The 27,119-nt window shown below is 41.1% G+C and overlaps 1 protein-coding gene across 5 annotated transcripts; it reads left to right on the top strand.

Annotated features, from left to right (window-relative positions):
- Positions 1-612: 612 nt before the first annotated feature.
- Positions 613-25,480, top strand: CGAS (cyclic GMP-AMP synthase). Of its 5 annotated transcripts, none has more exons than XM_086316800.1 (5): positions 628-1,368; positions 7,310-7,487; positions 12,813-13,055; positions 20,774-20,876; positions 22,763-25,480. In XM_086316800.1, exons 1-5 carry the CDS (start codon positions 769-771, stop codon positions 23,112-23,114), a joined length of 1,476 nt encoding a protein of 491 aa, XP_086172926.1. In that variant the 5' UTR covers positions 628-768; the 3' UTR covers positions 23,115-25,480. The 5 variants fall into 5 exon arrangements, with proteins under 5 accessions (XP_086172927.1, XP_086172926.1, XP_086172928.1 ...); XM_086316799.1 differs by having other exon boundaries at positions 629-1,368; positions 7,268-7,487; XM_086316801.1 differs by lacking the exon at positions 12,813-13,055 and having other exon boundaries at positions 613-1,368; positions 7,268-7,487.
- The last annotated feature ends 1,639 nt before the right edge of the window (positions 25,481-27,119 follow it).

Genomic DNA, 27,119 nt, shown 5'->3' with positions numbered 1-27,119 from the left:
CCTATTTAAAAAAATATGTTTACTATTAATAAGAAAATCCTTTACTTAAACTTGCATTTAGAAAGTTGCTCCGTCAAGTTCAATATGTTCGATGCTAAGCTGCTAAGTCACTTCAGTCGTGTCCGACTCTGTGCGACCCCATAGACGGCAGCCCACCAGGCTCCCCCGTCCCTGGGATTCTCCAGGCAAGAACACTGGAGTGGGTTAACATTTCCTTCTCCAATGCATGAAAGTGAAAAGTGAAAGTGAAGTCGCTCGGTCGTGACCGACCCTCAGCGACCCTCAGCGACCCCATGGACTGCAGCCTACCAGGCTCCTCCATCCATGGGACTTTACAGGCAAGAGTACTGGAGTGGGGTGCTATTGCCTTCTCCGAATATGTGAGATAGTTTTTTCCTAAATGTTCTTGGGCGACACGCCATTAAACCCCTCTCACTTTCAAAGCTCGGGAAGCTCTTTTGCGCTTTCCTGAGTTCGGTTCTGCCTAGTTCCCAAGCCACAAGGCAGCGCTCGAAGCAAGGAAATCCAGCGGACTCCTGGGCGGGCGTGGGCCCGCGCTTCCGAGGCGGGGGCGTGCCTCTGCGTGACCGCCCCGCCCCGCCCCGCCCCGCCCCGCCCCGTCAGGTTTTCCGCGCGTGCGTCCCACCGCGTTCGCTCATTTCCCGCCACATTTTTAAGTTTCATTTCCTACCGCGATTGCCGATTCCTCCTCCTGCGCCGCCAGTTCCCGGAGCTGGTCTCCCTTAGGGGAACAAAAGAACGCCAGCCATGGCCCCACCGCGGCGAAAGGCGACGCGGAAAGCTTCGGAAACCGCCTCCGGGGTCTCGGCGCCGTGTGTGGAAGGCGGCTTGTCCGCGGAGCCCAGCGAGCCCGCGGCTGTCCCCGAGGCCCCCCGGCCCGGCGCACGCAGGTGCGGTGCCGCTGGGGCGTCGGGCTCCCGGAGGGAGAAGCCGCAGGTCCGCGCGCGGGCAGCCCGCGCCGAGGACCAGGCGGAGGGCCCGGCGGCTCCGACCGCGGACGCAGAGCCTCCCGCGGCCCCCGGGCACCCCCTGCCCAGGGCTTCGACTCGCAGCCGGGGAACCGCGAGCTCCGCTCGGGCGCGGAGACCCCAGTCCGGGCCCCCGGAAGGCCCCGGCCTCGGCCCGCGGGCCCCCTCTCCGCATCTCGGGCGAAGGGAGGAGGCGCCCGGTGCCTGGAAGCCCCGGGCCGTGCTGGAGAAGTTGAAGTTGAGCCGTCAGGAGATATCCGTAGCGGCGGAGGTGGTGAACAGGCTGGGGGACCACCTGCTGCGGCGGCTGAACAGCCGCGAGTCGGAGTTCAAAGGCGTCGACCTGCTCCGCACAGGGAGCTACTACGAGCGAGTGAAGGTGAGTCGCCGGGCGCCTCCTCCGCAGTTCCCGGGAGAATACCCACCTCCTGCGCGCCCCTCACTTCCTTTCGGAAGTAATGCTTGAGTGGTCTGTGACACCTCATTAAAACGCTGATTTGTTTTGGCTTTCCATTTAGATTGTAAACTGCACCGTCAGAGAATGTTTTACACCATTTTGAACCCTATACGGCTGCTCATTTTTATTGGTCACAACTTGGAACGCTATATGGCTGCTCATTTTATTGGTGTGGACTCAGTGCTATTTGAAGTTCATTGTTGAAGCTGAAACTCCAATACTTTGACCACCTGGAAGAGCTGACTCATTTGAAAAGACCCTGATGCTGGGAAAGATTGAAGGCGGGAGGAGAAGGGGACGACAGAAGATGAGATGGTTGGATGGCATCACCGACTCAATGGGCATGAGTTTGAGTAAACTCCGGGAGTTGGTGATGGACAGGGAGGCCTGGCGTGCTGCAGTCCATGGGGTCGCAAAGAGTCGGACACGACTGAGTGACTGAACTGAACAGTTCTATTTGAGCTTCCCTGGTTAGCACAGTGGTCAAGAATCCGCCTGCCAATGTGGGAGACCTGAATTCGATTTCTGGATGGCGAAGATCCCCTGAAGTAGTTCTTGTTCGGTCACTAAGTCGTGTTTGTCTGACTCTGCCACACCATGGATTGCAGCGCACCAGGCTTCCCTGTCCTTCACCATCTCTGGGAGTCTGTTCAAACTCCTGTCCATTCATTGTGTGATGCCGTGGAACCATCTCATCCTCTGTCTCTCCCTTCTCCCCCTGCCCTCAATCTTTCCCATCATCAGTCTTTTCTTATATGAGTCAGCTCTTCCAGGTGGCCAAAGTATTGGAGCTTCAGCTTTAGCATCAGTCCTTCTAATGAACTTTCAGGGTTGATTTACTTTAGGATTGACTAGTTTGATTTCTTTACTGTCCAAAGGACTCTGAAGAGTCTTCTCCAGCACCACAGTTTGAAAGCATCAGTTCTTCACAGGTCCAACCTTCTTTAAGGTCAAACTCTCACATCCATACATGACTACTGAAAAAGCATAGCTTTGACTAGATGGACGTTTTTTGGCAAAGTGATGTTTCTGCTTTTTAATACACTGTCTAGGTTGGTCATAGCTCTTCTTCCAAGGAGCAAGTATCTTTTAATTTCATGGCTGCAGTCACTGTCCACAGTGATTTTGGAGCCCAGGAAAATAAAATCTGTCACTGTTTCTATATTTTCCCCTTCTATTTGCCATGACGTGATGGGACTGGATGCCATCATCTTAGTTTTCTTAATGGTGAGTTTTAAGCCAGCTTTTCACTTAGCTTTCAGCTTCATGAAGAGGTTCTTTAGTTCCTCTTCATTTTCTGCCATTAGGTGGTATAATTTGCCAGATGGTGATATCATCTGCATATCTGAGGTTATTGATATTTCTCCCTGCAATCTTGATTCCAGCTTGAGTTCCATCCAGCCTATCATCTGCATTATGTACTCTTCATAGAAGTTAATTAAGCAGAGTGACAATATACAGCCTTGACGTACTCCTTTTCCTATTTGGAACCAGTCCGTTGTTCCATGTTCCGTTCTAACTGTTGCTTCTTGACCTGCATACAGATTTCTCTGGAGGCAGGTAAGGTGGTCTTGTATTCCCATCTCTTTAAGAATTTTCTACAATTTGTTGTGATCCGCACAGTCAAAGGCTTTAGCATAACCAGTGAAGCAGAAGTAGATGTTGTTCTGGAATTCTCTTGCTTTATCTGTGATCCAGCAGATGTTGGCAATTTGATCTCTGGTTCCTCTGCTTTTTCTAAATCCAGCTTGTACATCTGGAAGTTCTTGGTTCACTTACTGCTGAAGCCTGGCTTGAAGGATCTTGAGTATTACTTTGCTAGCATGTGAAATGGATGCACATAGTTTGAACATTCTTTGGCCTTGTCCTTCTTTGCAATTGAAATGAAAACTGATCTTTTCCAGTCCTGTGTCCACTGCTGAGTTTTCCAAATTTGCTGCCAGTTTGAGTGAAGCACTTGTAACGGCATCATCTTGAAGGATTTTAAATAGCTCAGCTGGAATTCATCATCTCCACTAGCTTGCTTTGTAGTAATTCCTCCTAAGGCCCACTTGACTTAACTCTCCAAGATGTCTGGCTCTGGTTAGTGACCACACCATCGTGGTTATCCAAGTCATTAAGACTTTTTTTTTTTAAGACTTTTTTTTGTACTGTTCTTCTGGAGTAGCAAATGGCAACCCACTCCAGTATTCTTGCCTGGAAAATTCCAAGGACTGAGGAGCCTGGCAGGCTACAGACCACGGGGTCCCAACAGGTTGAACAGGACTGAGCAGTCACACATGCAGTGATATTTATCACAGGAAGATGTAGTGTATGTACCTGGTTTTAGATCTTAAATACTTTTAACACTGAAGACCACTCATAATTTCATCTAAAGCTACTTGAAAGCCAAATGAGCAAAACTTATATCAGACTATCTGTCTAGAGCATGATTCTTATTACATAAATATCAAACTGTTCAGTTCTATGCATGGTTCAAAGGAAAAGAGAAAGTTATTAGTTAGAACTCAAGGACAATTAAGACATTTAGAGAGCGGTGTCCAGTCAGAATCACTCTCATTTTTATTTATTTTTTTAAAAACTTTATTTTATATTGGAGTATAGTTGATTAACAGTGTTGTGATAGATTCAGGAGTACAGCAAAATGATTCATTTATACATATATATGTATCTATTCTTTTTCAAATTCTTTTCCCATTTAGGTTGTTATATTGAGCAGAGTTCCTTGTTATCCATTCACAAGTCTCCTTTTTAAAATCAAGCTGATGAAAAGAAATCCAATGAAATTTGTTTTATCTAAAACATATATTGATTTTTAAAAATTGATTCTAAAAGGTCTTCATGTTCATTTTAGAGTTGACCCACTGCCTGCCCTCCAGTAGACCATGGCACAGCAGTACTAACCCTCTGTACCTCTGTCCTCAGCCTCTCCTGTATTTGCCACTGTTCTGTGTTGATTTCCCTGGAAAATTCAGAAAAGCACATAAAAGAACAATATTATTGCTTTTTATTTTGTTCACTGTTATTTTGGTGTATTTTTTATTTTATGCATGCACTTGAATTTCAAAATGGGGTTCCAAACTTTCTGAATTGATTCCATTACTTTGAGAAGTAAAAGATACTTCTCATTAACTCTTTCACTTGGATTCATATTGATGCATTTCCATTCATGCATTTTATTGTATGTAGTATCAAATTCTGGGTGAAAATCTGGAAATTTTCTTGTAGAAATCCCTGTGGGCTTGCCAGTTCATATGTTCTTTTTGTCAATCCCCAGCACCTCACCCCTACCCCCATCTAAGCCACCATCTTTCACCTGAACTTTTGCCTTTCTGATCTCCTTATTTGCCTTCTTGTAATATCTTCTCCACAGAGGCCAGAGTAAATTTTCAAAAATATAAAACTAAAACCTACATTCTCAATGAACACAGTGGAATAAATCTGAACTCCTTTCCAGGATCTACATGTCCTCGCAGAATCTGGGCCATGGCCTCCTCTTCAGCTTTGTTTCATGTCATCTTCCTCTTGTCCACATGGACCTAATTTTTGCTCATTGAGCTAAAATTTTAAATGTTAAATTTTAAATTTAAAATTTTGACAATTCCAAGTTTGAGGAAGATGTGAAGCAACTGAAATTCCTTTATGTTGATGATGGGAGGATAAGTTGGTACTTCCTCTTTTGAAAACTAAAATTTTTTTCTAAAGTTAAAGGTTTGCCTATCCTATGGTCCAGCAGTCCTATTCTGGGTGTATATCCAATAGAAATGAGTGCCCATGGCCACCCAAAGACATATGTAAGAATGCTCAGAATAACTATAATAATTAAACTCAGAACTATTTGTAGTTAAAATTGGAAACAATATTCAACAACAGAATACATAAATCTATTTTGGTATATTCCATTAATTGATTGGAATACTATAAAGAATGAGAACTGCCACTATAGATATAGTGATCTGGATGAGTCTCACAATGATGAATGAAAGAAGTCAGATGTAAAGAGTTCCTACTATATGATTTAGTTTATATGATGTTCCCAAACAGGCAAACCTAACATTTGCTGTTAGAAGTCAGGGTCGTGGCTACTCTTGATGGAGGTTTCTGATCAGAAGTGGGAATGCTGCTGGGCATGGCGGTAGAATGTAGAATTTAGAATGTCCACAAGGCTCACTGTCCTTACTGAGATTCAGCCATTTTTCTTGAATAAATCCTCCTTGGATTGTTGCAGGCCATTTGGTTAATTTACAGAGATCTGAAAAAGCTGAATTTGACCATTTCTGGAGGAGTGGATTTTCAGAGGCTTGTACTTCATTCCCATGGATGGCACTTCAAGTGTTTGTTTAACCCTTGTAGTATCTCCTAGTCAGCTTGGGCTACCATAACAAAATGTCATAGACTGAGAGGCTTAAACAACAGACATTTATTTTCTCACAGTTCTGGAGGCTGGAAGTCCATGATTGGGGTACCAAAATGGCTAGGTTCTGGTGAGGGCTCTCAGCCTGCTTTGCAGACCTTGTTCCTGTATCCTCACCGTGTTCCTCAGCACGTGTTCAGAGAGACATGACTGATCTCACTTCTTATAAGTCCACCAGTCCTGTCAACTAAGACCCTACCCCTTATGATCTCATTACCTTCATTAATTCCTAAAAGCCCTGTCTCCCAAGTATAGTCACATTGAGGGCAAGGGCTTCAGTATATGAATTTGGAGAGGATATAGTTCACACAGCACCTGTACATCTCAATGCAGACTAGCCACATTGATGTGGGGGGCAAAAAACATACGGCCACCAGATAATTGTGTTCAATAAGACAGTCCAGTAGCTGTGTTTGAAGCTTACCGCTAATGAGTGAAAGACTCATGCATTTAAAATATTATTTATTTTTAATTTATTTTGGCTCCATGGGGTCTCAGTTGCAGCACATGGGATCTTATGCGGTGGCATGTGGGCTTCTGTGGAGTTGTGGCACACAGACTGGAGTGCACAGGCTCTGTAGGTGCAGGTCTTGGGCCCAGCTGCCCCACGGCGTGTGCAATCTTAATCCCCTGACAAGGATTGAACCCATGTGCCCTGCATTGCAAGGCAGATTCTTAACCACTGGGGAAGTCCCTGCATTTTTACTATAAGAAAGTAATCATTGATTATAATTGCTATCATTATTATTGTGGTGATGAAGAAGATTCTTTGATGCTCTTTATATATATGATGATATTTATTTTTTAGCCATGCTGTGCAGCTTTTGATATCTTAGTTCCCCCACCAGGGACTGAACATGTGCCCTTGGCAGCAAAAACTTGGAGTCCTAACCACAGGACTTCAAGGAAATACCCTGAAGCTTTTAAAATGCTGTGGTTCAAAGACACTATTTAGTTAGTGTGTGACTTGGAGCTAACACTTAATTTGGATGACAGCTGTAAGGCAAGGGGCCTTGATCAACTAGCCAGGAAGTAACTACACACATTTTTGAGACCAGTGACAGGAGGGTGGCTCAGTGTGTAGCTTGTGACATAAAAGGTGGCATCTTAAAGGTCTTTAATTTTATCAAGCTTTGAACTCAGGGAAAAAAACTGGTACAGATTTTAAACCTTGAATATTATTTTAAATTGTTTTTAAAAATGAGTATAGTTTTTATAAATGAGTATAGAACCTGAAAATTGAAACCAATAATATTTTCCCAGCTCTACTAGTCTCAGTGGGTATAAATATTAGGAATCTTGCTTTTCACAGTATGATTTTAAGTGGAAATTTCATGAAAAAGATTGTAGTGGGTTGGAACATATTTACAGGCAAACACAATCAGTGCTATTTTTCCTGTTTCTTAGATTTCTGCTCCTAATGAATTTGATCTTATGTTCACACTGGAGGTTCCCCGAATTCAGCTGGAAGAATATTGCAACAGTAGTGCTCATTACTTTGTGAAATTCAAAAGAAATCCCAAAGGAAGTCCTCTGGATCAGTTCTTAGAAGGGGGAATCTTATCGGCTTCTAAGATGCTGTTCAAATTCAGGAAAATCATTAAGGAAGAAATTAAACATATTGAAGGTAAGATCTTTGACTTTTGATTCTTTAAGGTCTAATCATATGCACTAATTTCTTCTCCTGATCTTTTTTGATTTCCCTGCAGTAGACTGTTGACTACATGCATGCCAAGTCATTTCAGTTGTGTCCAACTCTTTGAGACCCTACAGAAACTGTAGCCCACTAGGCTCCTCTGTCCATGGGATTCTCCAGGCAAGAATACTGGAGTAGGTGCCATGCCCTCCACCAGGGGATCTTCCTGGCTCAGGGATTGAACCCGTGTCTCTTATGTCTCCTGCATTGGCAGGCGGATTCTTTACCACTAGCACCACCTGGGAAGCCCAGACTACCTTCTAGAAACAAGCTTTTGCTCTTAATTTTCGTCTACTGCATTTTCTTGGTATTCATCCTAAATGCTGATTGGCTCTCTTTTGTTTGCCTTTGTTTTTTTTAGCCGCACCATGTGGCCCTGTGGGATTTTAGTTTCCTGATCAGGGATTGAACCTGGGCTTCTGGTGGTGAAAGCACAGAGTCCTAGCCACAGGACCACCAGAGAATTTCCAGTTGGCTCTATTTTGATCTTCACTGAATATTTGCTGAGAAGCTGCCTGCACCCTTGGGTATAGGTGGTTGAGTAAAATCAGTGGGACTCCCCTCCTGAATTTGCAAAAGCAAATTACAGTGTGTGCTTTGAAGGGAATGAACTGGGAGACGTGGTAGCAGTTGGGATAGAGTGGGTGGTGGAGTAAAGCCCTGTGGCAGAAAAGAGCTTGATAAGCTCAAGGAGCAAAAAGAGGGCCATGTGGACAAGGGGAGGAGTGACATGAAATGAAGTAAAAGTGGCTATGGGCCAGATTCTAGGAGGACTTGTGGATCCTGGAAAGGAGTTCAGATTTTATGCCATGTTCCATTGAGAATTCAGGTCTTAATTAGAGGGTAATTGATTCCCTTGTGGCCCAGCTGGTAAAGAATCTGCCTGCAGTGCGGGAGACCTGGGTTCATCCCTGGGTTGGGAAGAGCCCCTGGAGAAGGCAAGGGCTACCCACTCTAGTATTCTGGCCTAGAGAATTCCATGGACTGCAAGGTCCATGGGGTCACAAAGAGTCAGACATGACTGAGTGACTTTCATTCATTAATGATTGATTGGCTTCACGCTTTTAAAAATTTGCTCTGACTTCTGTGAAGAAGATAGTTTAAGAAGGCAGTTGAGAGTTTGGCTTTGGATAAGTTAAGAGAATCCTATGGTGAAAAAGTATAGTAAAATGAGAGGGTTCCGGAATGCTGGGGGATGGCCCGGGGGGAAATTGCAGTATTAAGCAGAGTGATAAGAAGAGGATCTCATTAGGGGCTGGAGAGAAGAGAGGGAGCAAAAGGAGACTATGCGTGTTCTGCAGGAGTGCTCAGTGTTTACAGCGCACTAACGTCCAGATCATGTTTGCACTTGGTTCGGTTTGTTTTTTGGGGATTGTTGGTAAGTTTGACTCAGAAGTTTCAGTGGAGTCCTCAGCACGTGAGAGAGAAGGGTCGGGATGCTGTAGAGACAGCATAATGGTAATTCTTTAGAAAGTGTTGGCTGCAAAGGAAGTGGAAGGATGGGTAAGTGGGGAGGCAGCATAGATGCAGGGTCAACGGAGAGTGTCCTTTAGGATGAGAGACACTGGATCCCCTTTGTGTGAAGACAGGAATGATCCGGTAGGAGGGGAGGCCACCAATGCAGGAGAGGGAGCGATGGAAGGAGCGAGGTAAGAAGGAAGGGATCCAGAGACCATGTGTTGGGGGGCCTCTGAAAAGTGGATGGACACTCCTAGGTGGTAATAGGACTAAAGGAGACGTCATGGGTAAGAAGGAAGTGGGTTTCTGGATTTAGTGACAAAGAAAATGAGGGTATGTGGTGGGATTTTCTCCTTGGAGATATGTCCTCTCTCCCATTGTCGTCCTTTCTGAAAGTCTTATCTGGGAGAGGTCTTTCACTACTGCTTGTACACCCCGCCCCCCAAAGCCAGTATCTGTCCTCTAGAAGCCTTTCCCAAATTTCTAGCCAGTGGCCATCTCCAGTTGGGTTTCCCACATGCACCTAGAACTCAGTGTAGATGAAATGAAGTTCATCTCAGTCCAGTCTTTCTTCCTTCAGCCAACTCTGTGTTGAACAGTAGACTCAGCGTCAACCATTTCCCAGGCCAGCATCACGAGATGGCCTCCCCGACTCCTACCTTCTCCCTTACCTCACAGATTCAGTTTTATCTACCAGTTCTATTAATTTGAACCTCTTTATTGCTTTCACTTCCAATACATGGGTCTTTTTTTTTTTTTTTAATAAAAATTGTCCATAATCAAGGTGTACAATGTGATGTTTTGATACACATAATGAACTGACTAGCACGGTCAAGCTAATTAGCATCTTGTCCCAGAGTTGCCTTTTGTGTGTGAAGTGAGAGTATCTAAAACATACTCTCTTAGCACAATGCCCATAAACACTACAGTTGTATTAACAGTACTGTATTAACAGTATTAACAGTACTGTAAGATCTGTATGTTAGATCTCTAGACTTACTCGCCCTATATAACTGCAACTCTGTACTCTTTGATGAACGTCTTCCCATTTTCCCTACCTGCCCACCACTGGTAACCACTGTTGTACAGTCTGCTGCTATGTATTCGACTTTTTTAGATTCTTTGTATAAATGAGGTCATGCATTTTGCTTAGCACAATGACTTCCACTGCTGACCTGTACCTCCGCAGGAGACACTCAAACACAGTTCTGTCTCAGTCTCTGTGGGGTCTTTGGGTCCTGGTGTACACAAGGTTTGTTTGAGCCCTCTGAGCATCTCTGGCAGGTATGGGGTTTGATTCTAAATGTAATTTTGCCCCTCCTACTGTCTTGCTGGGGCTTCTCCCCTGCCCGGACATGGGGTAGCTCCTCAAAGATGCTCCAGTGCTTCTCAGCCTCTGCATTGGGAGCGAGGCATCTTAGCCACTGGACCGTCAGGGCTGTCCCCGAGTGTCTTCTGAGTGGCGCGCATGTTTCCTGAGATGGAGGGGTCATGCTCAAACCTGGAAAACAGGGCTGAGTGACAGCTGAGTTACCTGCTCCCACAAGCAGGGTTTCAGTGCAGGTATTACACACACTGACACATGGGAAGCACTCAGATGGCCTGCCCAGGACGCTGAGACTGGATAGGAAATGGGCGGGGTTGGGGCTGCTCCTGTCTCTTGCCCTGCTCTGCCCCTTCCTTGGGAGGGGACTCCAGCATTCTGGTGGAGCTTTGTTCCCCAGGCTCTAGCTCCCTCTCCCTCTGTGTCACTGGCTGGGCAAGGGTCCATCCTCCCCAAAGGTTTGCTTGTATCTGGTTCACTCTGCTCCCTCTTCCTTTCTTTCCTTTCATACTTTAATCTTAATCCCTTTAAGACCTTGAGGCCTCAAGCCTAGACCATGTCAGCCTCTCTTAAATGTTCAAGCTGGATTTAGTAAAGGCAGAGGAACCAGAGATCAAATTGCCAACATCTGCTGAACATTCAAAAAAGCAAGGGAGTTCCAGAAAAATATCTACTTCTGCTTTATTGACTATGCCAAAGCCTTTGACTGTGTGGATCACAGCAAATTGTGGAGAATTCTTCAAGAGATGGGAATACCAGACCAGCTGACCTACCTCCTAGGAAATCTATATGCAGGTCAAATCTGTATCCAGTTAGAAATGGATATGGAACAACAGACTGTTCCAAATCGGCAAAGGAGTAAGTAAAGGCTGTATATTGTCACTGTGCTTATTTAACTTCTATGCAGAGTACATCATGTGAAATGCTGGACTGGATGAAGCACAAGCTGAAATCAAGATTGCTGGGAGAATTATCAATAACCTCAGATATGCAGATACCACACTTATGGCAGAAAGCAAAGAATAAAGAGCCTCTCAATGAAGTGAAAGAGGAGAGTGAAAATGTTGGCTTAAAACTCAACATTCAGATTATAGCATCTGGTCCCATCACTTCATGGCAAAGAGATGGGTAAACAGTGGAAACAGTGACAGACTTTATTTTCTTGGGCTCCAAAATCACTGCAGATGGTGACTGCAGCCATGAAATTAAAAGACACTTGCTCCTTGGAAGAAAAGCTATGCCAACCTAGACAGCATATTAAAAAGTAGAGACATTACTTGCCAACAACAATCCATCTACTCAAAGCTATGGTTTTTCCAGTAGTCATGTATGGATGTGAGAGTTGGACTATAAAGAAAGCTGAGCACCAAAGAATTGATGCTTTTGAACTGTGGTGTTGGAGAAGACTTTTGAGAGCCCCTGGGACAGCAAGGAGATCCAACCAGTCTATCCTAAAGGAAATCAGTCCTGATTGGAAGGACTGATACTGAAGCTGAAACTCTAATAGTTTGGCCACCTGATGTGAAGAACTGAGTCATTTGAAAAGACCCTGATGCTGGGAAAGATTGAAGGTGGGAGAAGCGAATGACAGAGGATGAGATGGTTGGATGGCATCACTAACTCCATGGACGTGAGTTTGAGTAAGCTCCGGGAGTTGGTGATGGACAGGAAAGCCTGGCGTGCTGCAGTCCATGGGGTCGCAAAGAATTGGACACGACTGAGTGACTGAACTGAATGACTTCCACATTCATCCACATTGTTAACAAATGGCAGGATTTTCTTCCTTGTTACGGCTGAATCATATTCCATTGTCTGTATATGCCACAGTCTCTACTTATTCATCTGTCAGTGGATTGTCTCCATATCTTGGCTATTGTGAATCATGCTACAGTGAATGACAGTTGCTCCCTGTGTCTTAATGCTCACTGCCTCTCTGTAGGACAGGCCTCTGCCCTCTGAGTTGGTCTGTTGCTGTGATCTTTTTTTTTTTTTAATTTGGCTGCCCCACATGGCTTGTAGGACCTTAGTTACCAGACCAGGGTTTGAACCCCGACCCTTGACAGCATCAGCTCAGAGTCCCAGCCACTGGACTGCTAGGGACTTCCTGGTGAGGTCTTCTAAATCACGTCTCTCCTTCGTGCTGCTCATCCGACCTCATATGCAGGCCTTCCTCCAACTGCCAAACACAAATTGAAATGAAAATTTAATCACAGCACTCCCAGATCCCACAATCCTTGGGGGCTCCTTGTTTTATATATGAAACAGAATCTTTATGATACCCCCACTGCATGAGGGGTATCAATCAATACTGGTTAAATGAGTAAAACACTGCCTTGTGGGGTCATTTTCTTCTTTAGAACTAATTTTTGTGTTACAGTTAGTATTTACAGGTCTCCAATTATAATTATTTTTCCTGTGTTGTCAGAGAAAAATGGATTGATAAGCCCTTTCTTCCTTATTATATCTTTAAACAGATACTGATGTCATTATGGAGAGGAAGAAAAGAGGGAGCCCTGCTGTAACACTTCTGATTAGAAAACCTAGAGAAATATCTGTGGATATAATCCTGGCTTTGGAGTCAAAAAGCAGCTGGCCTGCTAGCACCCAGAAAGGCCTGCCCATCAGTAACTGGCTTGGAACAAAAGTTAAGGACAATCTAAAACGACAGCCATTTTACCTGGTACCCAAGCACGCAAAGGAAGGAAGTCTTTTCCAAGGTATCTTGATTATGAAGCTTTACGTAAAGATATCCATAGATAAAAGAGTCGTTAATGTTACATTCTAGGGCAGTGAAAGATCAACTGGTGCTGTTGGCATTTCAAGAACCATTGGGCTAAGACGGGAGTTTGGTGAGAGATGGAATTGCAAAGGGCATAATTTTAATAGTAATATCGAATACTCAGCTTTAAAATGTTTACTAGCCCGCGTTTGAATGTTGTTTTTGTTTGTTTCTTGCTAGTAAAGAAAAGCAGGACTGGCCTTGCAATCTGACTGCCCTGGATTTGAATCCTGAGGCTTCTTCCCTCATTAGGTGTGTGATCTGGAGCTAGTTATCAAGCCCCTCTAAACCTGTTTTGGTCATCTGCATATGTGGGTTAATCAAAACTACTTGAAAGATTCTGGGAAGATAAAAATGAGGCAGTGCTTGTAGAATCCCTAGTTGAGTTAATGGCAGCTGTATATTCCTGATGTTATCACCAGAGCCTCAGCTGTCACTCCAGCCTCGTTCCTCTCTCCTCTGTCTGCTTCTACTGCTCCCCATGCCGCTGGCAGAACTTCCTTGCAGCCTCAGCTGCGATTCTGCCCACTGGTTGGGTCTCCTCACCCGTGTACCGTGGCCTTCTGGGTCAGGACAGGTTTTCAGGTGGTGGTCTTGGGTAACATTCAAGTTGTGAAGACTGGGCTGAGATAGTCTACAGGTGAAGCTGAATAATGGTGATATCTTCTGAGGTAGAAAAAAAATTCACCGATTATTTTCTTTTTCTCTCATAAATTATAAAGGACTTTTAGCACCTACTACTGCTGGACTCCAAGGAAATTGGAGGACAGATAACAAAAGAAGCCAAGTTATCTGATAACAGATGAGATCAGATAACAAATGAACATATCCAAGAAATCGTCCATCATGCTTAGTTTGATGGCTTGTTTTGTGGACACACCTCATAACTTTATATTGCATATATGTAGGAGTCATTTTCTGTAAGAAAAGTTGTTTATAAGAAGGAATTACATGTATCATGATTTTGTGAAAGGAATATAACTTTCTGGAGAAGGGTGTACAGTTTCTAGCAGGGCTATCCCAAGAAACCCTCATTGCATGTGATACAGAAATCTCAACAGGACCCATACTGCTCTCTTTGTGGCCCTTGGCCAACTACCTTGGGGGTGACTGGGAGACCCATCAGCCTAGAGATGAGGAAGCATGCTTCAGTGGCCATGTGGCTATACAAAGGCCAGTGTGGTTAGATAGTTCCTCATATCCATGCCTAAGATAAAAGTGGAGGCAGTCAGGCACTCAGCTGACCTCTGCTCTGGCACCCTTGGCTGGTCTCCATCTCTCCTCATTTCAGATTATTCATATTTAGGCAAAACCCTGTGGCTGTGTCTGTGTGTATCTGAGTGGCTAAGAGGGGCAATGAAAATAACTTGTATTATCAATAGATAGGCATGTATTACACCTATATTAGCTTTTTTCTTTTCAAATATCTTATTAAAAATATCCTGGTCACAGGTATATTTTAAAATATATACTTTGTTTGATTTTTTTATCAAAAATTTCAATCTTTTTTGAATCAAAAATAATATGATTTTGATATTATCAAAAAATGAAAAAAAATTGTTATCAAAATAATAATACAGGTGTTGTTACCAAGAATATAATTATTTTTTTAAAGTATAAACTTTATTTGCAGTTCTTTTTGTTAAGATAAAAAGACAGTCAAAATATTAAGTTTATTTTCTGACCTTAAGACTTGAAACATAATAGTTTTTATTACACTAAAATGTACAAACATTAAAATACAAATTCCTTCAAACTGGTAATCATCCATAGTTGACTTTATCTAACAAAAGAGATTGAACATCAACTAAATACAAGTATCATTATGTATAAAATAAAACTAGAAGATATTTCTTTGCATTAAAGATCATTTTCACAATGATACTTAATGAGCATGGCAAGGACTATACATTTCATCACATTTATCAATACCTCATGTCAAAATGTATGCAAAGAATGCTAAAATAGAAAAAAAAATCAGTAAAACTGCAGTGTTCTCAAATATCTAAATTGCCTACATTTTAAATTCATTTAAATGCAAAAAAGTTATTCATCAATTTCAGTTCTGATATTCCAGTCAATGAACATGAAAAGCTTTATTTAAAAAGAATAATCCATACACTGTTGATGGAAGTGTTAAATGGTACAATCACTTTGAGAAACAGTCTGGCAGTTTCTTATACAGTAAAACATATGTCTTCCCTAATCCAACATGAAGTCCATAACACATTTATACAAGAATATACATAACAGCCAAAATCTGTAAATAGCCCAGAAGTCCATCAAAAGATAATGGATATAATGTTTGTAAACTAGAATACTACTCAGCAACAGAAATCAATGAACTACTGATAAAAGAGGGTCTTAAAAACATTAAGACAGGTGAAAGAAAACAAACGAAACGTCCGTACTGTATAAGCTCAATTATATTACATTTGAGAACAGGCGAGATTTATCTACAGTTTTTTATTTTTAATTAGAACATTGGTTGCCTGAGGTGACTGTGGATTGATTACGCAGGGGCACAAGAGAACTTTCTGGAGTGATGATAACTTTTTTAACTCCAGATACGGCTTAAATTACACAGGTATAGTCATTTGTCAAAACTCATCAAATGCAATATTTAAGATTTTTGTGTTTCACTGTTTGCAAATCTTACCTTAAGTATCAAACACACACAGATAAATACTGACCTCCGAAAATCATGCTGAAATGTTTATGGGTAAAGTATTCTAGCTAATTCCACAACTTGTTTTAAAATAACATTTTTCTCAGGCATCCCTGGTAGTACAGTGGTTAAGAATCCACCTGCCAGTGCAGGGGACATGGGTTTGATCCCTGGTACGGGAAGATCCCACATGCCACGGGGCAGCTAAGCCCGGGCACCACAAACTACTGAGCCTGAGCTCTAAGACCTGGAGCAGCAACTACCGAGCTCATGTTCTGCAGCTACTGAAGCCCGGTCGGTTAAGCCAACCAACTCAGCATGCTTAAAATTCATTTTCATTATTGTTTCTAATTTTAGACATTGGATTTTAAATGTTGATTTAGTTTTGTTTTTTAAATTTATAAAGCATTCATATGGTCTCAAAGTCAAAGCTACAGAGAAAAGTATTCTTAGGGAAACACAGCTTCCCTGTTATGTTTCTTCTACCCTCTTCTCTCCTTTCCCGATTGGAAATCCATTAATTGTTTTGGGTTTACCTTTCGTTTTTAAAAAGTACAAGCATTTTTTGTCTGTAATATATATGCGTATGTATATATATTTATATGCAACCCCCTTTTTAAGATAATGAGTACATTTTTTCTATTTTTACTTATTATCTTGGCTATCACGCCATAGCTCTATATAGAGATAGCACTCATTCCTTTTTTTGTTTTTTAAAATACTTCTATGTATTTACTTTCTTTTGGCTATGTTGGGTCTTCATTGCTCCTTAGCCTTTTCTCTGGTTGTGGAGAGCTGGGGGCTCCTCTCTAGCTGTGGTGCGCAGACTTCTTGTTGCGGCAGCTCTCTTGTGGTGCACAGGCTTCAGTGGTCGTGGCCTCCAGGCTCTGGGGCACAGGCTGTATAGTTATGGTGCACGGGCTTAGTTTCTCCAAGGCCTGTGAGATCTTCCCAGATCAGGGACCTAACCTGTGTCTACTGCCGATCCTTTGTTGCCAGGCGGATTCTTTATCACTGAGCTACCATGGAAGACCAGCACTCATTTCTTCTTTTAACAAAATTTTTATGCTCTTTTTAAAGGTTACTTTCTATTGAGAATTATTGCAAAATATTAGCTATATATTTCCTGTGTTGTATGATGATACATCCTTGTAGTCTTATGCCCAGTAGTTTGTCTTTCCCACTTCCTCACCCCTGTATTGCCCCCTCCACTGGTAACCACTCATTTGTTGTCTTTTATCTGTGAATCTTATTGTTATTTTCACTAGTTTATTTTTTTAAGTTCCATGTATAAAATCATGTCATAGAGTGTTTTTGTCTTTCTCTGTCTGACTTATTTCATTTCGCATAATGCCCTTCAAGTCTGTCCATGTTGCTGCAGATGGCAAAATTTCATTCTTGTTTTTAATGACTGAGTAGTATTCCACTGTATATATACCACAGCTGCTTTATGCATTCATCTGTTGATGGACACTTGGGTTACTTTCATATCTTGACAATTGTGAACAATGCGGCTGTGAACATTGAGGTATGTGTACCTTTTCAAAAACCCCACCAAGGGTTTTTTTGAGCACCCATTCCTTTTTACAGTCGATTTTTGCAGTTTGTCAAGGAATAGTAAATCCATATCTAATTTTGCTAGTATTGCCAAAGTAACCTCCATACAGAATTACCAATTTGCATTCCCAACAGCTGCGTGTAGGAAAGTACCCAGTTCACCCTCAGCTTCATCAACAGAACTCATTAAACTTTGGAATGTTTGCCAATAACTCAAAAAAGGGAGAAATGATACCTCAATGTCGTTATTTAAAATAAACTTTTAATTTTAGAATAGTTTAAGATTTGCCAAAAAAGTACAAAGATAGTATAGACAATTCCTATATACCACATAACCAATTTTCCATTTTAGCATCTTACATTAATATGACACATTTGTCACAATTAATGAACCAATATTAATGTAGTCCTGTTACTTAGATTTCCTTAGTTTCTACCTGATGTCCTCCTTCTGTTCCAGGAGCCCATGTAGCATGCTACGTTCCATATAGTCGTCATGTCTCCTTAGTTTCCTCTTGACTGTGACAGTTTCTCAGTCTTTGTTTTTGGTGACCTTGACAGTTTTGAAGAGTACCAGTCAGATATTTTGTGGAACAGCCCTCATTTGGCATGTGTCTCATGTTTTTCTTGTGATTAGATTGCAGTTCTGGGTTTGGGGGAGGAGGACTACAGAAATGAAGTGCCGTTCTCATAACATTGCGTCAACGGTACATCGTGGGCCTGACTTAACACTGCTGGTGTGGACCTTAATCTCCTGGCTCAGGGAGTGTTTGCCAGGTTTCTTCCCTGTTAAGATCTTCTCTTTCCCCCCTTTTCATACTGTGCGTTTTGGAAGGAAGTCACTGTGCACAGCTCACACTTAAGCTCACCTCTTTAAGAGCAGAGTATTTACACAAATTATTCAGAATTCTTCTGCATGGGAGATTTCTCTCTAATCTGTTTACTTAAACCATATCAGTATGGACTCATGGGTATTTGTCTCATATTTTGGGCTATAATTCAATACTGCTTTCATTTTGTTGCCTAAATTGTTCTAGCTTTGGTCTTCAGGAGCTCTTGCAGTTGGCTCCTGTATCCTTTGGACATATGTCCCATAATTGTGGTTTTTTTGGTTTTTATTTTCAGTACTCATTCACTTTCTGGCACTACAAGATGCTCCAGGCTCATCTTGCGTAATTCCTGCTTCAGTCCTAGAATCAGCCATTTCTCCAAGGAACTTTCTGGATCATTTTATTGTAGAATGTATACTAGAACTGTAGAAGTGTGATCTGGGTGCTATGTGTGTTCTGCTGCTAGGGTGTCATCCCTTTCAGCTAGGGGAGCAAGGAAATATGTGTATGTATACTATCCCCAGGATATGCACAGCTCACCACCTGTATTTGTATCAAGTGGTACATGAGTTCATGCTGATGCCTCTAACTGTAATCCGTTACCACGTGGGTCATCTTGCCCTCCCTCCTTGCTATCTGTAACCTTTCATTCCAACAGTGAGAAACCTGGCTCCTACCATCTGCCACCCACCTAGCCCATCGTTCCTTGTTCAGTTCCCACCCACACATATGAGCGCTTCAGAATTGCAAACCCATTCCCCTGTGTGCACGGGGCACATGTACCGTTCCTTTCACCTTCAGTCTTACAGACCCTGTTTCCAAAGCGACTTCAGTCAGCACCTTTTGCCCCCAGCCCCTTCAGGGAGGTTGTGTCATACGTTTGTGATACAGTTAGAGCCCCTTTTCACAGTGTGCATTCCTTCCTGAGATCCCTTGACCATCTAAATGACTTTTTAACAGTTTGTGTATATTAAGGTTCACTCTTCATGCCATGAAGTCCTATTGGTTTTGACAAATGCATTGCATCATTATCTATAATTACATAATGTTTTCACTTCCCTGAAAAGTCCCTCTACTTACTCAACCTTCCCCATCCCAAATCTCTGGCAACCACTGATCTGTTTACCATCTCTGCAGAGTTTGCCTTTTCCAGAATGGCATGAATGGATCGTTGTAAATGGATTTATATAGCAGCAGTGAGCACACCTCTCTCTGTGCCACCTTTTCCATATATTTATTATCTGTATATTAGGTATGTATTATATGCTTTTTTCTGTCCCCCCCAAATCTTTGTCTGTCCATGGGCTATATACCATTATGTCATACATAATGTCACTTTATAAGTCTCAATAGTTGCTTTCCCACTCTGTCCTTCTTCAAGAGCATTTTAGATATTCTTGACCCTTTGTTATTTTTATAAAAATGTTGGTATTGTCAAGTTCCACAAACATTTTTTTCTGGAGTTTTGATTGTGAGAGCATTGAATCTGCAGATGAATTTGGGGAGATGTGATGTATTTATAATAATGAGTCTTTAATTCATGTGCAGGTGCACATCTCTGTTTATTTGGATTGCCTCTAATACTTTTCAGTGAAGTTTTAGAATGTTCTCCACAGAAATTTTGTATATCTTTTATCAGATTTACTCATAGGCAGTTGTAACATTATGAAAAATTGTAAAACAGATAAGTAGACTGAAGAATATATGGAACTCACACATACCTGTCATTATGTTTCTTTTGTATTTTCTATATACACGATTATATCATCGATCAGAAATGATGGCTTTGTTTTTCTCTTTCCAGTGCTATCACCCTATTTTTCCTTCTCTTACTGTGCCTGCTACGATAGCTATTGCATGTCAAACGGAATGAGGATAGCAGCCTACATTCCTGTTTTCAAAGAAAAAACTTCAACTTTTTATGTTAGATTATCATATTGCTATCATCAGATCAAGGTTCCATCTGCATTTAAATTACTGAAAGGTGTTTAAAAGATGAATGAATATTAAATTTTATTGGCTGCATTTTCTGTATCTGTTGAGTTGGTCATATGTTTCTCCCCTGTTCTGTTAATGCTACAGGTTGTGTTGATTGACTTTTAAAATGAAAAACCAATGCCTGGTATTAAAACTCAACAGTGATAGGATGGGTCAGAGCTATCCATGGTAAAACTTGGGGAGACAGGGGAAATCATTCTATTACGTAAAATTCCAAAAATAGAAAAAAAGGAAACGTTCCCTGATTCATTTTGCATAAATACTAAAACTTTGCAAGGATAGTATAAAAGAATAAACAATATAGAGACAAAACATCAGCAAACAGAATTTAGCAACACATAAAAAGCAATAGATCTTACCATAGCTCACTATATTAAGCTCTGACTTCTTCCCCTAATTGTTCTCTATCTTGGCCCATTGTTTGCTTGGTCAAATCACTTGTTTTAATATGTAAGCACATTATTTATCCGTTCACTTCTTTTGGTCTGTCTCCTCCTAGAAATTTTTCAGAATTATATTTTAATGAAGGAAATCACTTAAATATTTGTTTGTTACTGGATGCTTTTGGTAAAGTGCTTTTATGCTTTTCTTTTGGATATTAAGAAGAAACATGGCGGCTGTCCTTCTCTCACATTGAAAAGGCCATTTTGACAAATCATGGACAAACTAAAACATGCTGTGAAACTGAAGGAGTAAAATGTTGCAGGTAACCTCCTTATTTTGTAAATGACAGACATACCAATAGAATGCTTAGTTCTTTGCTGACTCCATAGTTGAAACCTGAAGATTACCACTGCTGGGTTGAGTCCTGGGGGCAGCACATGGCTGGATTGACCAGGGGTATTGGAGTGTAAACATGAAACCAAGGACGCCAGGTCCAAGGGACTAAGGAAAGGATGTTGTTAGAAGCAATGCTGGGACCTCCCTGGTGGCCCATGGTTAAGGCTTCAGCTTCCAATGCAGAGGGTACGGGATCAATCCCTGGTTGGGAAGCTAAGATTCCCGTGTGCCTTGAGGCACAAAAACTAAAACATAAAACAGAAGCAGCATTGTAACAAAATTCGATAAAGACTTTAAAAATGGTCCACATTAAAAAAATAATCTTAAAAAAACAAAGGGACTGCTGGGGAGCATAGACCTGAGCCTGGATGCTATGGACGTCTGAGAGGAGGAAAGAGTGGAGGGTGTGAATACTAGCCATGACAGTTGGGTTTGCCTTAACGTTCTGGTTGGTTCAAGGCAATGAATAATAATGTTGCAATAATGGGAAGAGACCAAAGGACCACTGCTTGCTTTGAGATGGTTTAGCTATGAGGAAGGCCAGGGAATGACAAGCCAAGTTTGAAACAGCACTAAGATGTGGGTAATTATTTTTCTTTATTAGCATACATACCATAAAGAACTGAGTTTTGAAAAGAATCATTCATTTCAGTTTCTCAAGTTGGGCTTTCCTGATAGCTCAGTTGGTAAAGAATCTGCTTGCAATGCAGGAGAGCCCAGTTTGATTCCTGGGTCCGGAAGATCTGCTGGAGAAGGGACAGGCTACCCACTCCGGTATTCTTGGGCTTCCCTTATGGCTCAGCTGGTAAAGAATCCACATGCAATGTAGGAGACCTGGGTTCGATCCCTGGGTTGGAAAGATCCCCCGGGGCAGGGAAAGGCTACCCACTCCAGTATTCTGGCCTAGAGAATTCCATGGACTGGATATAGTCCATGGAGTTGCAAAGAGTCGGACACGACTGAGTGACTGTCACTTTCACTTTCACTTTCAAAGCTGAATAGAATAAGGATCACAGAAGTTAAAAGGTTAAACCAAGGATACCCAAAGTGTGGGCACAGAGGGTTCTTTAAGGCTTCACATGCAGGCTTTGAAGCAAGCATTAAGAAAAGTCTATTGTTGATAAGGCTTAATAATTTTATAAACATTAAATTTTGTCAGCTACCAAAATAACTGAATGGTTAATCTAAATCAAAATAAGACAATGATTTTATAAAAATTAAAACAAGATTTTTCTAAATACTGAACTGGATGAATAATGTAAAATATCTGTTAGTTTTCATGTAGTTGAATTAATCCTAATAGAATAAAAACTTCAGCTATGAATGGGGAAGAGGGAAGGAGAAAATATGTTTTTGAAACTTTTAAAGTATGTATTTGAAAAAATAATTAGGTTTTAGAATGACTCTAATTATATTATTTATACATATCTTTGGGCTTCCCTAGTAGCTCAGCAGTAAAGAGTCCACCTGCAATGCAGGAGATGTGGGTTCAATCCCTGGGTTGGGAATATCCCCTGGGGAGGTCATGGCAACCCACTCCAGTATTCTTGCTTGGAGAATCCCATGGACAGAGGAGCCTTGCGGGGTACAGTAAATACGGTCAGAAAGAGTCCTACAGGACTGAAGTGACTGAGCACACACGCACACATACATACCTTTATTGTTTTTTGTGTCTTTATAAAAAATGTATTATATATCTGTATTGTTTATTACATCTTTGTATGTTTTTCCCGTAAGATGCCTAAAGTTGTTTGTGGAATGAAAAAGGTTGTAAAGAAATAAAAATAAATGCTTCTGTTTTCTATTCAACAGGAAAGAGTGTTTAAAGCTGATGAAATACCTTTTAGAACAACTGAAAAAAAAGTTTGGAAAGCAAAGGGGACTGGATAAGTTCTGTTCTTATCATGTGAAGACTGCCTTCCTTCATGTCTGTACCCAGAACCCGCATGACAGTCAGTGGCTCTACAAAGACCTAGAGCTCTGCTTTGATAACTGTGTGACATACTTTCTTCAGTGTCTCAAGACAGAACACCTTGAGCACTATTTCATTCCTGATGTCAATCTCTTCTCTCGAGACGAAATTGGCAAGCCAAGTAAAGAATTTCTGTCAAAGCAAATTGAATATGAGCAAAACAATGGATTTCCGGTTTTTGATGAGTTTTGAAATTTTATTTTTAAGAAGAACCCAAGAATTAGAGTGACTTTATAATAATTGAAATGTATCACAACAGTGATTGACTAAAATGAATATAATTATTCAGCCATCAGTTTGTCTTCATCAAGTCTAATCAATATAAAAGGATGGATTATCCTAGAAAAGAGATTATTTAATAGAAGCAAAGGAGTATTTAAGGGTCTCCCTGGTGGTCCAATGGTTAAGAATCTACCTGCCAATGCAGAGGACATGAGTTTGATCTTTGCTCTGAGAAGATCCCACATGTCCCGGGGCAACTCACCACGTGTCACAACTACTGAGCCTGAGCTCTGGAGCCTGCAAGTCGCAACTGCTGAGCCCATGTGCTACAGTACCCCCTAGAGCCTGTGGAGCCTGTGCTCCGTAACAAGAGAAGTCACTACAGTGAAAGGTCCTCAAACTACTAGAGAATAGCTCTCATTCTCTGCAACTAGACAAAGCCCTCATGCAGCAACAAAGACCCAGCCATAAATAAATAAATAAGTAAATCTTTTAAAAACAAAGAAGTATTTAGAGTATAAAAGCTTTATCAGAGTGGGGTGAAAAGGACGAAATACAGATCACCTCAATTAAATTCATCAAGCACTTACTGAACAGCACTCCTGACCTAGCACAAATGTGTGGAAGGTGGCAAGGGACAATGTTAGAAATGATCATTGCCTCTATGAACGGGGTAGATTTTATTGAACATATGAATATATTTGGAAGTAGTGTCCTGTCCTATGTGATAGGATAGGTAAGAAGGAAATGAAAAAATTGGTTCTGCATGTCTTGGGAAATTGATTATCTTTTATAGAAAAATATAGGATACTTTACTACATGGCTAAATATAAAACATAACTTATTTTCTTTTACTTTCAGTAATACTTTATATGTATTTCTGAAAAAGCAATAATACACATATGGTACAAAACTGAAAGAGTATGGAAATGTTACCCTCTCTCCTCTACTCAGCATTCAACTTGAGGGAGCTGCTGCTTGTTAACTTTTTTCTATTCATGTATTTTGCACATTTTCTTATTGGCTGTTTTATTGTTTTCTCATCATCATTTTATTTTGTTGTCATTCTCATGTAACGATTAACTTCTGTGTGGATTGTCTATATTTTTTGTGTCTTTTTGTGAGTGAGGTTTTAAAATTTACTTCTTGAACTTAACAGTCTTTATGCTTATGTGCAATTTTATGTATCTTGTTTAACAACCAAATGTGTTTGAACATACTAATCATTGGACATTTGGAGAAGAGTTTCAGTGATAAATAAATAGAAAATAGTATGATAAATAAATAGAAAATCGGGCAAACAAAAAAATCCAAGCTTCTTTTAACTCCAGGAAAAATTGTGTCCAAGAAAAGAAAATTAATCATAGTTTAGTTTGAGAATATTGCTCAGCTGTATTTATGAAGTCAAAGTAATATTATAACTACTGGCTATTAATTTTATCAGAATTATAATTAGTTATATGGAGAAGATAGGGTAACAGTCTGAGTGCTTATGTGTAACAATGATGGTGGAGTTGGGCTATATTGGTTTTCTACTGTTGCATTAAACTTACCATGAAATTAGTGGCTTGAACAATACACATTTATTATCTCACCATTTCTCTGGGACAGGCTTCTGGGATGGGTCTGCACAACATCTCACAAGACTTCAGTCAAGGTGTAAGTGGGGTTGCAGTCTTATCTGAGGCTTCCCCAGAGAATTCAGTTTCTTATGGTTGTAAGACTGAAGACTTCAATTTCTTGCTGACTGTTGGCCAGAGATTGTCCTCAGCTGCTAGAAACTGCATTCAGTTCCCTGCCGTGTGAACCGGCCAGCATTGGCAGCCCCCAGCATGTCAGCAGTTCACTGCTGGCAAGGGAGGGAAAAACTCCAGCAAGAGGGTGCAACAGTCTTATTTCACCTAACAGCGAACATGTAATCGTGTGTATCTCATAACCTTTACCACATAATTGGTTGAAAGCAAGTCACTATTTCCACCCATATTCAAAGGGAGGGGAATCACTGAAGAGTGTTAGGTCAGTTTAAACAACTGTATAGTTAGGGGGAAGACTGTTCCCCTGAGACCAGTCCTGACACCAATTGCAGCTTGAGGAGGTTCTCCAAATCATTCTTAGGTTTGATAAGTCACTGGAAGATGGAACTCAACTTAAACCAGTATATTCATGGTTACAGTTTATTACAGGGTAAAGATACAGGTTTAAATTAGCCAAGGGAAAGAAAATGTCCACAAGGGTACCAAACACTGAGGTTCTGTTCTTTTTTCCTGGAAAGTCATGGATATGTTTTTATCTCTTGTCATTAGTGAATAACAATAAACACAAATACTGCCAACCAGGGAAGCTCACCTGAGTTGAGAGTTTTTATTGGACCTCAGTGATTGTCTTGATTTAATGCTATGTTTTCAGTTTTGTTATCAGTTATCCTAGCTTTTGGGCTTCCCAGGTGGCTTAGTTGTAAAGAATCCACCTGCCAATGCAGGAGACACAGGTTTGATCCCTGGGTGGGGAAGATCCCCTGGGGGAGGAAATGCCAACTCTCTCCAGTATTCTTGCCTGAAAAATCCCATGGATTAGGAGCTTGGTGGGCCCTAGTCCGTGAGGTCTCAGAGTTGAACACAACTGACTAACACTTTGACATATGTATATGCATATGCTGGGCGCAACTGAGCAACTTTGACTTTCACATACATGTATAATTTTACTTACATGTACACACATTATGTGTTGGCAAAACATTTCAAAGTAATTTATACGTATTACTATACTTCATCCCTAAGTAGATCAACATCCTCCCCAAACCAGTAATTCCCTACCTCATACTATTCTCATGCTAATAATAATTATCTAACATTACCTGATACCCTTTTTTCCAACTCTCAAGATCTGAGAACTTTTAAAGTCGGAAGTCCTATCCATAAGTGATAAGATATTTCCTTAAAGTTTAATAAATGCAATTGATAAATTATGGTTGATAATAGTTGAGTATAATGAAAAATGTTCTGGTCTGTCACAGCACAGCACACTGCACATCCTAGCTTTACATGAGTTGGAAGAGTTTTCATCTTTATTTCTGGTATGCTAGATTTACCCTCTTGAAAGCCCTTGATTACTTTTCCTGTTTCTTCTGTTTTATCTATTCAATTTAACTACCAGCTTAAATTTGCTAATTTAGGAAGATGCAGTCACACTTGTGAGTTTATATATGACATACAGTGTTCCAGTGGTTAGGAGTTCGCCTTGCAATACAGGGGACGTGGGTTAGATCCCTGAATTTGGAAGATCCCACATGCTTGGGGGCGACTAAGCCCGTGTGCCACAGCCACTGAGAGCACAGCCTAGAGCCTGTCTCTGCAGCAAGAGAAGCCACTGCAATAAGTCTGCCCGCCCCAACTGGAGAAAACTGAGGTATAGCAAGGAAGACTCCGTGCACACAAAAATAAAAGGAGTCCGTCGTTTTTCACTGAACTCGTATTTTCTAATTTGTTAATTTCTACTTTCACCTTTCCTTTTCTCTCCAATCTGCCTATCAGTAATACCAGGAAACTTAACTGCATAAATAAATAATGTAAGATTAGGTAATGAGGGCCTAACTAATTATACACAAATATAAATACTAAATGTTAATAGTAATTATCATATAGGGAATAGAAAACTACACAAAAGTATAGGGGAAAGTAAGGGAACACGATCAGTCATATGTTTTCACGGAGATGAATTTATCCAGGATTTATTCTAGCATGGGGTGCTAATCTAAATGTAAGAAATAGCTGTTGCATATTTTGGTCCCATGAAATCCTTTCACTGTTTCATCTCAAAGTAGGTTAAGTATTAAAGTACTAAATACTATTTGGTAAATATAAAAGGCTATTGAAAAAGATCAGCTTGTTTCTTTTATCATAAAAAAATTTATTGTGTTAACAGCTTTTTCACTGCTTTGACAACATTGAAAAAGTTTTTAACTCTTTAAAGACTGCT

Source organism: Bos grunniens, chromosome 9, assembly GCF_055505025.1.
Source record: "Bos grunniens cultivar Pamir isolate PY7600 chromosome 9, Bosgru_T2T1.0, whole genome shotgun sequence".
In the NCBI taxonomy this organism is placed as follows: Eukaryota; Metazoa; Chordata; class Mammalia; order Artiodactyla; family Bovidae; genus Bos; species Bos grunniens.
Note: the sequence above shows the minus strand (reverse complement) of the source record. Positions and strands in the feature narration are given on the sequence as shown.

Excerpts from the sequence above, each read along its gene's own strand:
- CGAS (XM_086316799.1), top strand. The coding sequence starts at position 769 with ATGGCCCCACCGCGGCGAAAGGCGACGCGGAAAGCTTCGGAAACCGCC. Across the intron at positions 13,056-20,773 it reads GGAAGGAAGTCTTTTCCAAG|AAGAAACATGGCGGCTGTCC; the intron begins GTATCTTGATTA and ends TTGGATATTAAG. Across the intron at positions 20,877-22,762 it reads GAAGGAGTAAAATGTTGCAG|GAAAGAGTGTTTAAAGCTGA; the intron begins GTAACCTCCTTA and ends TCTATTCAACAG.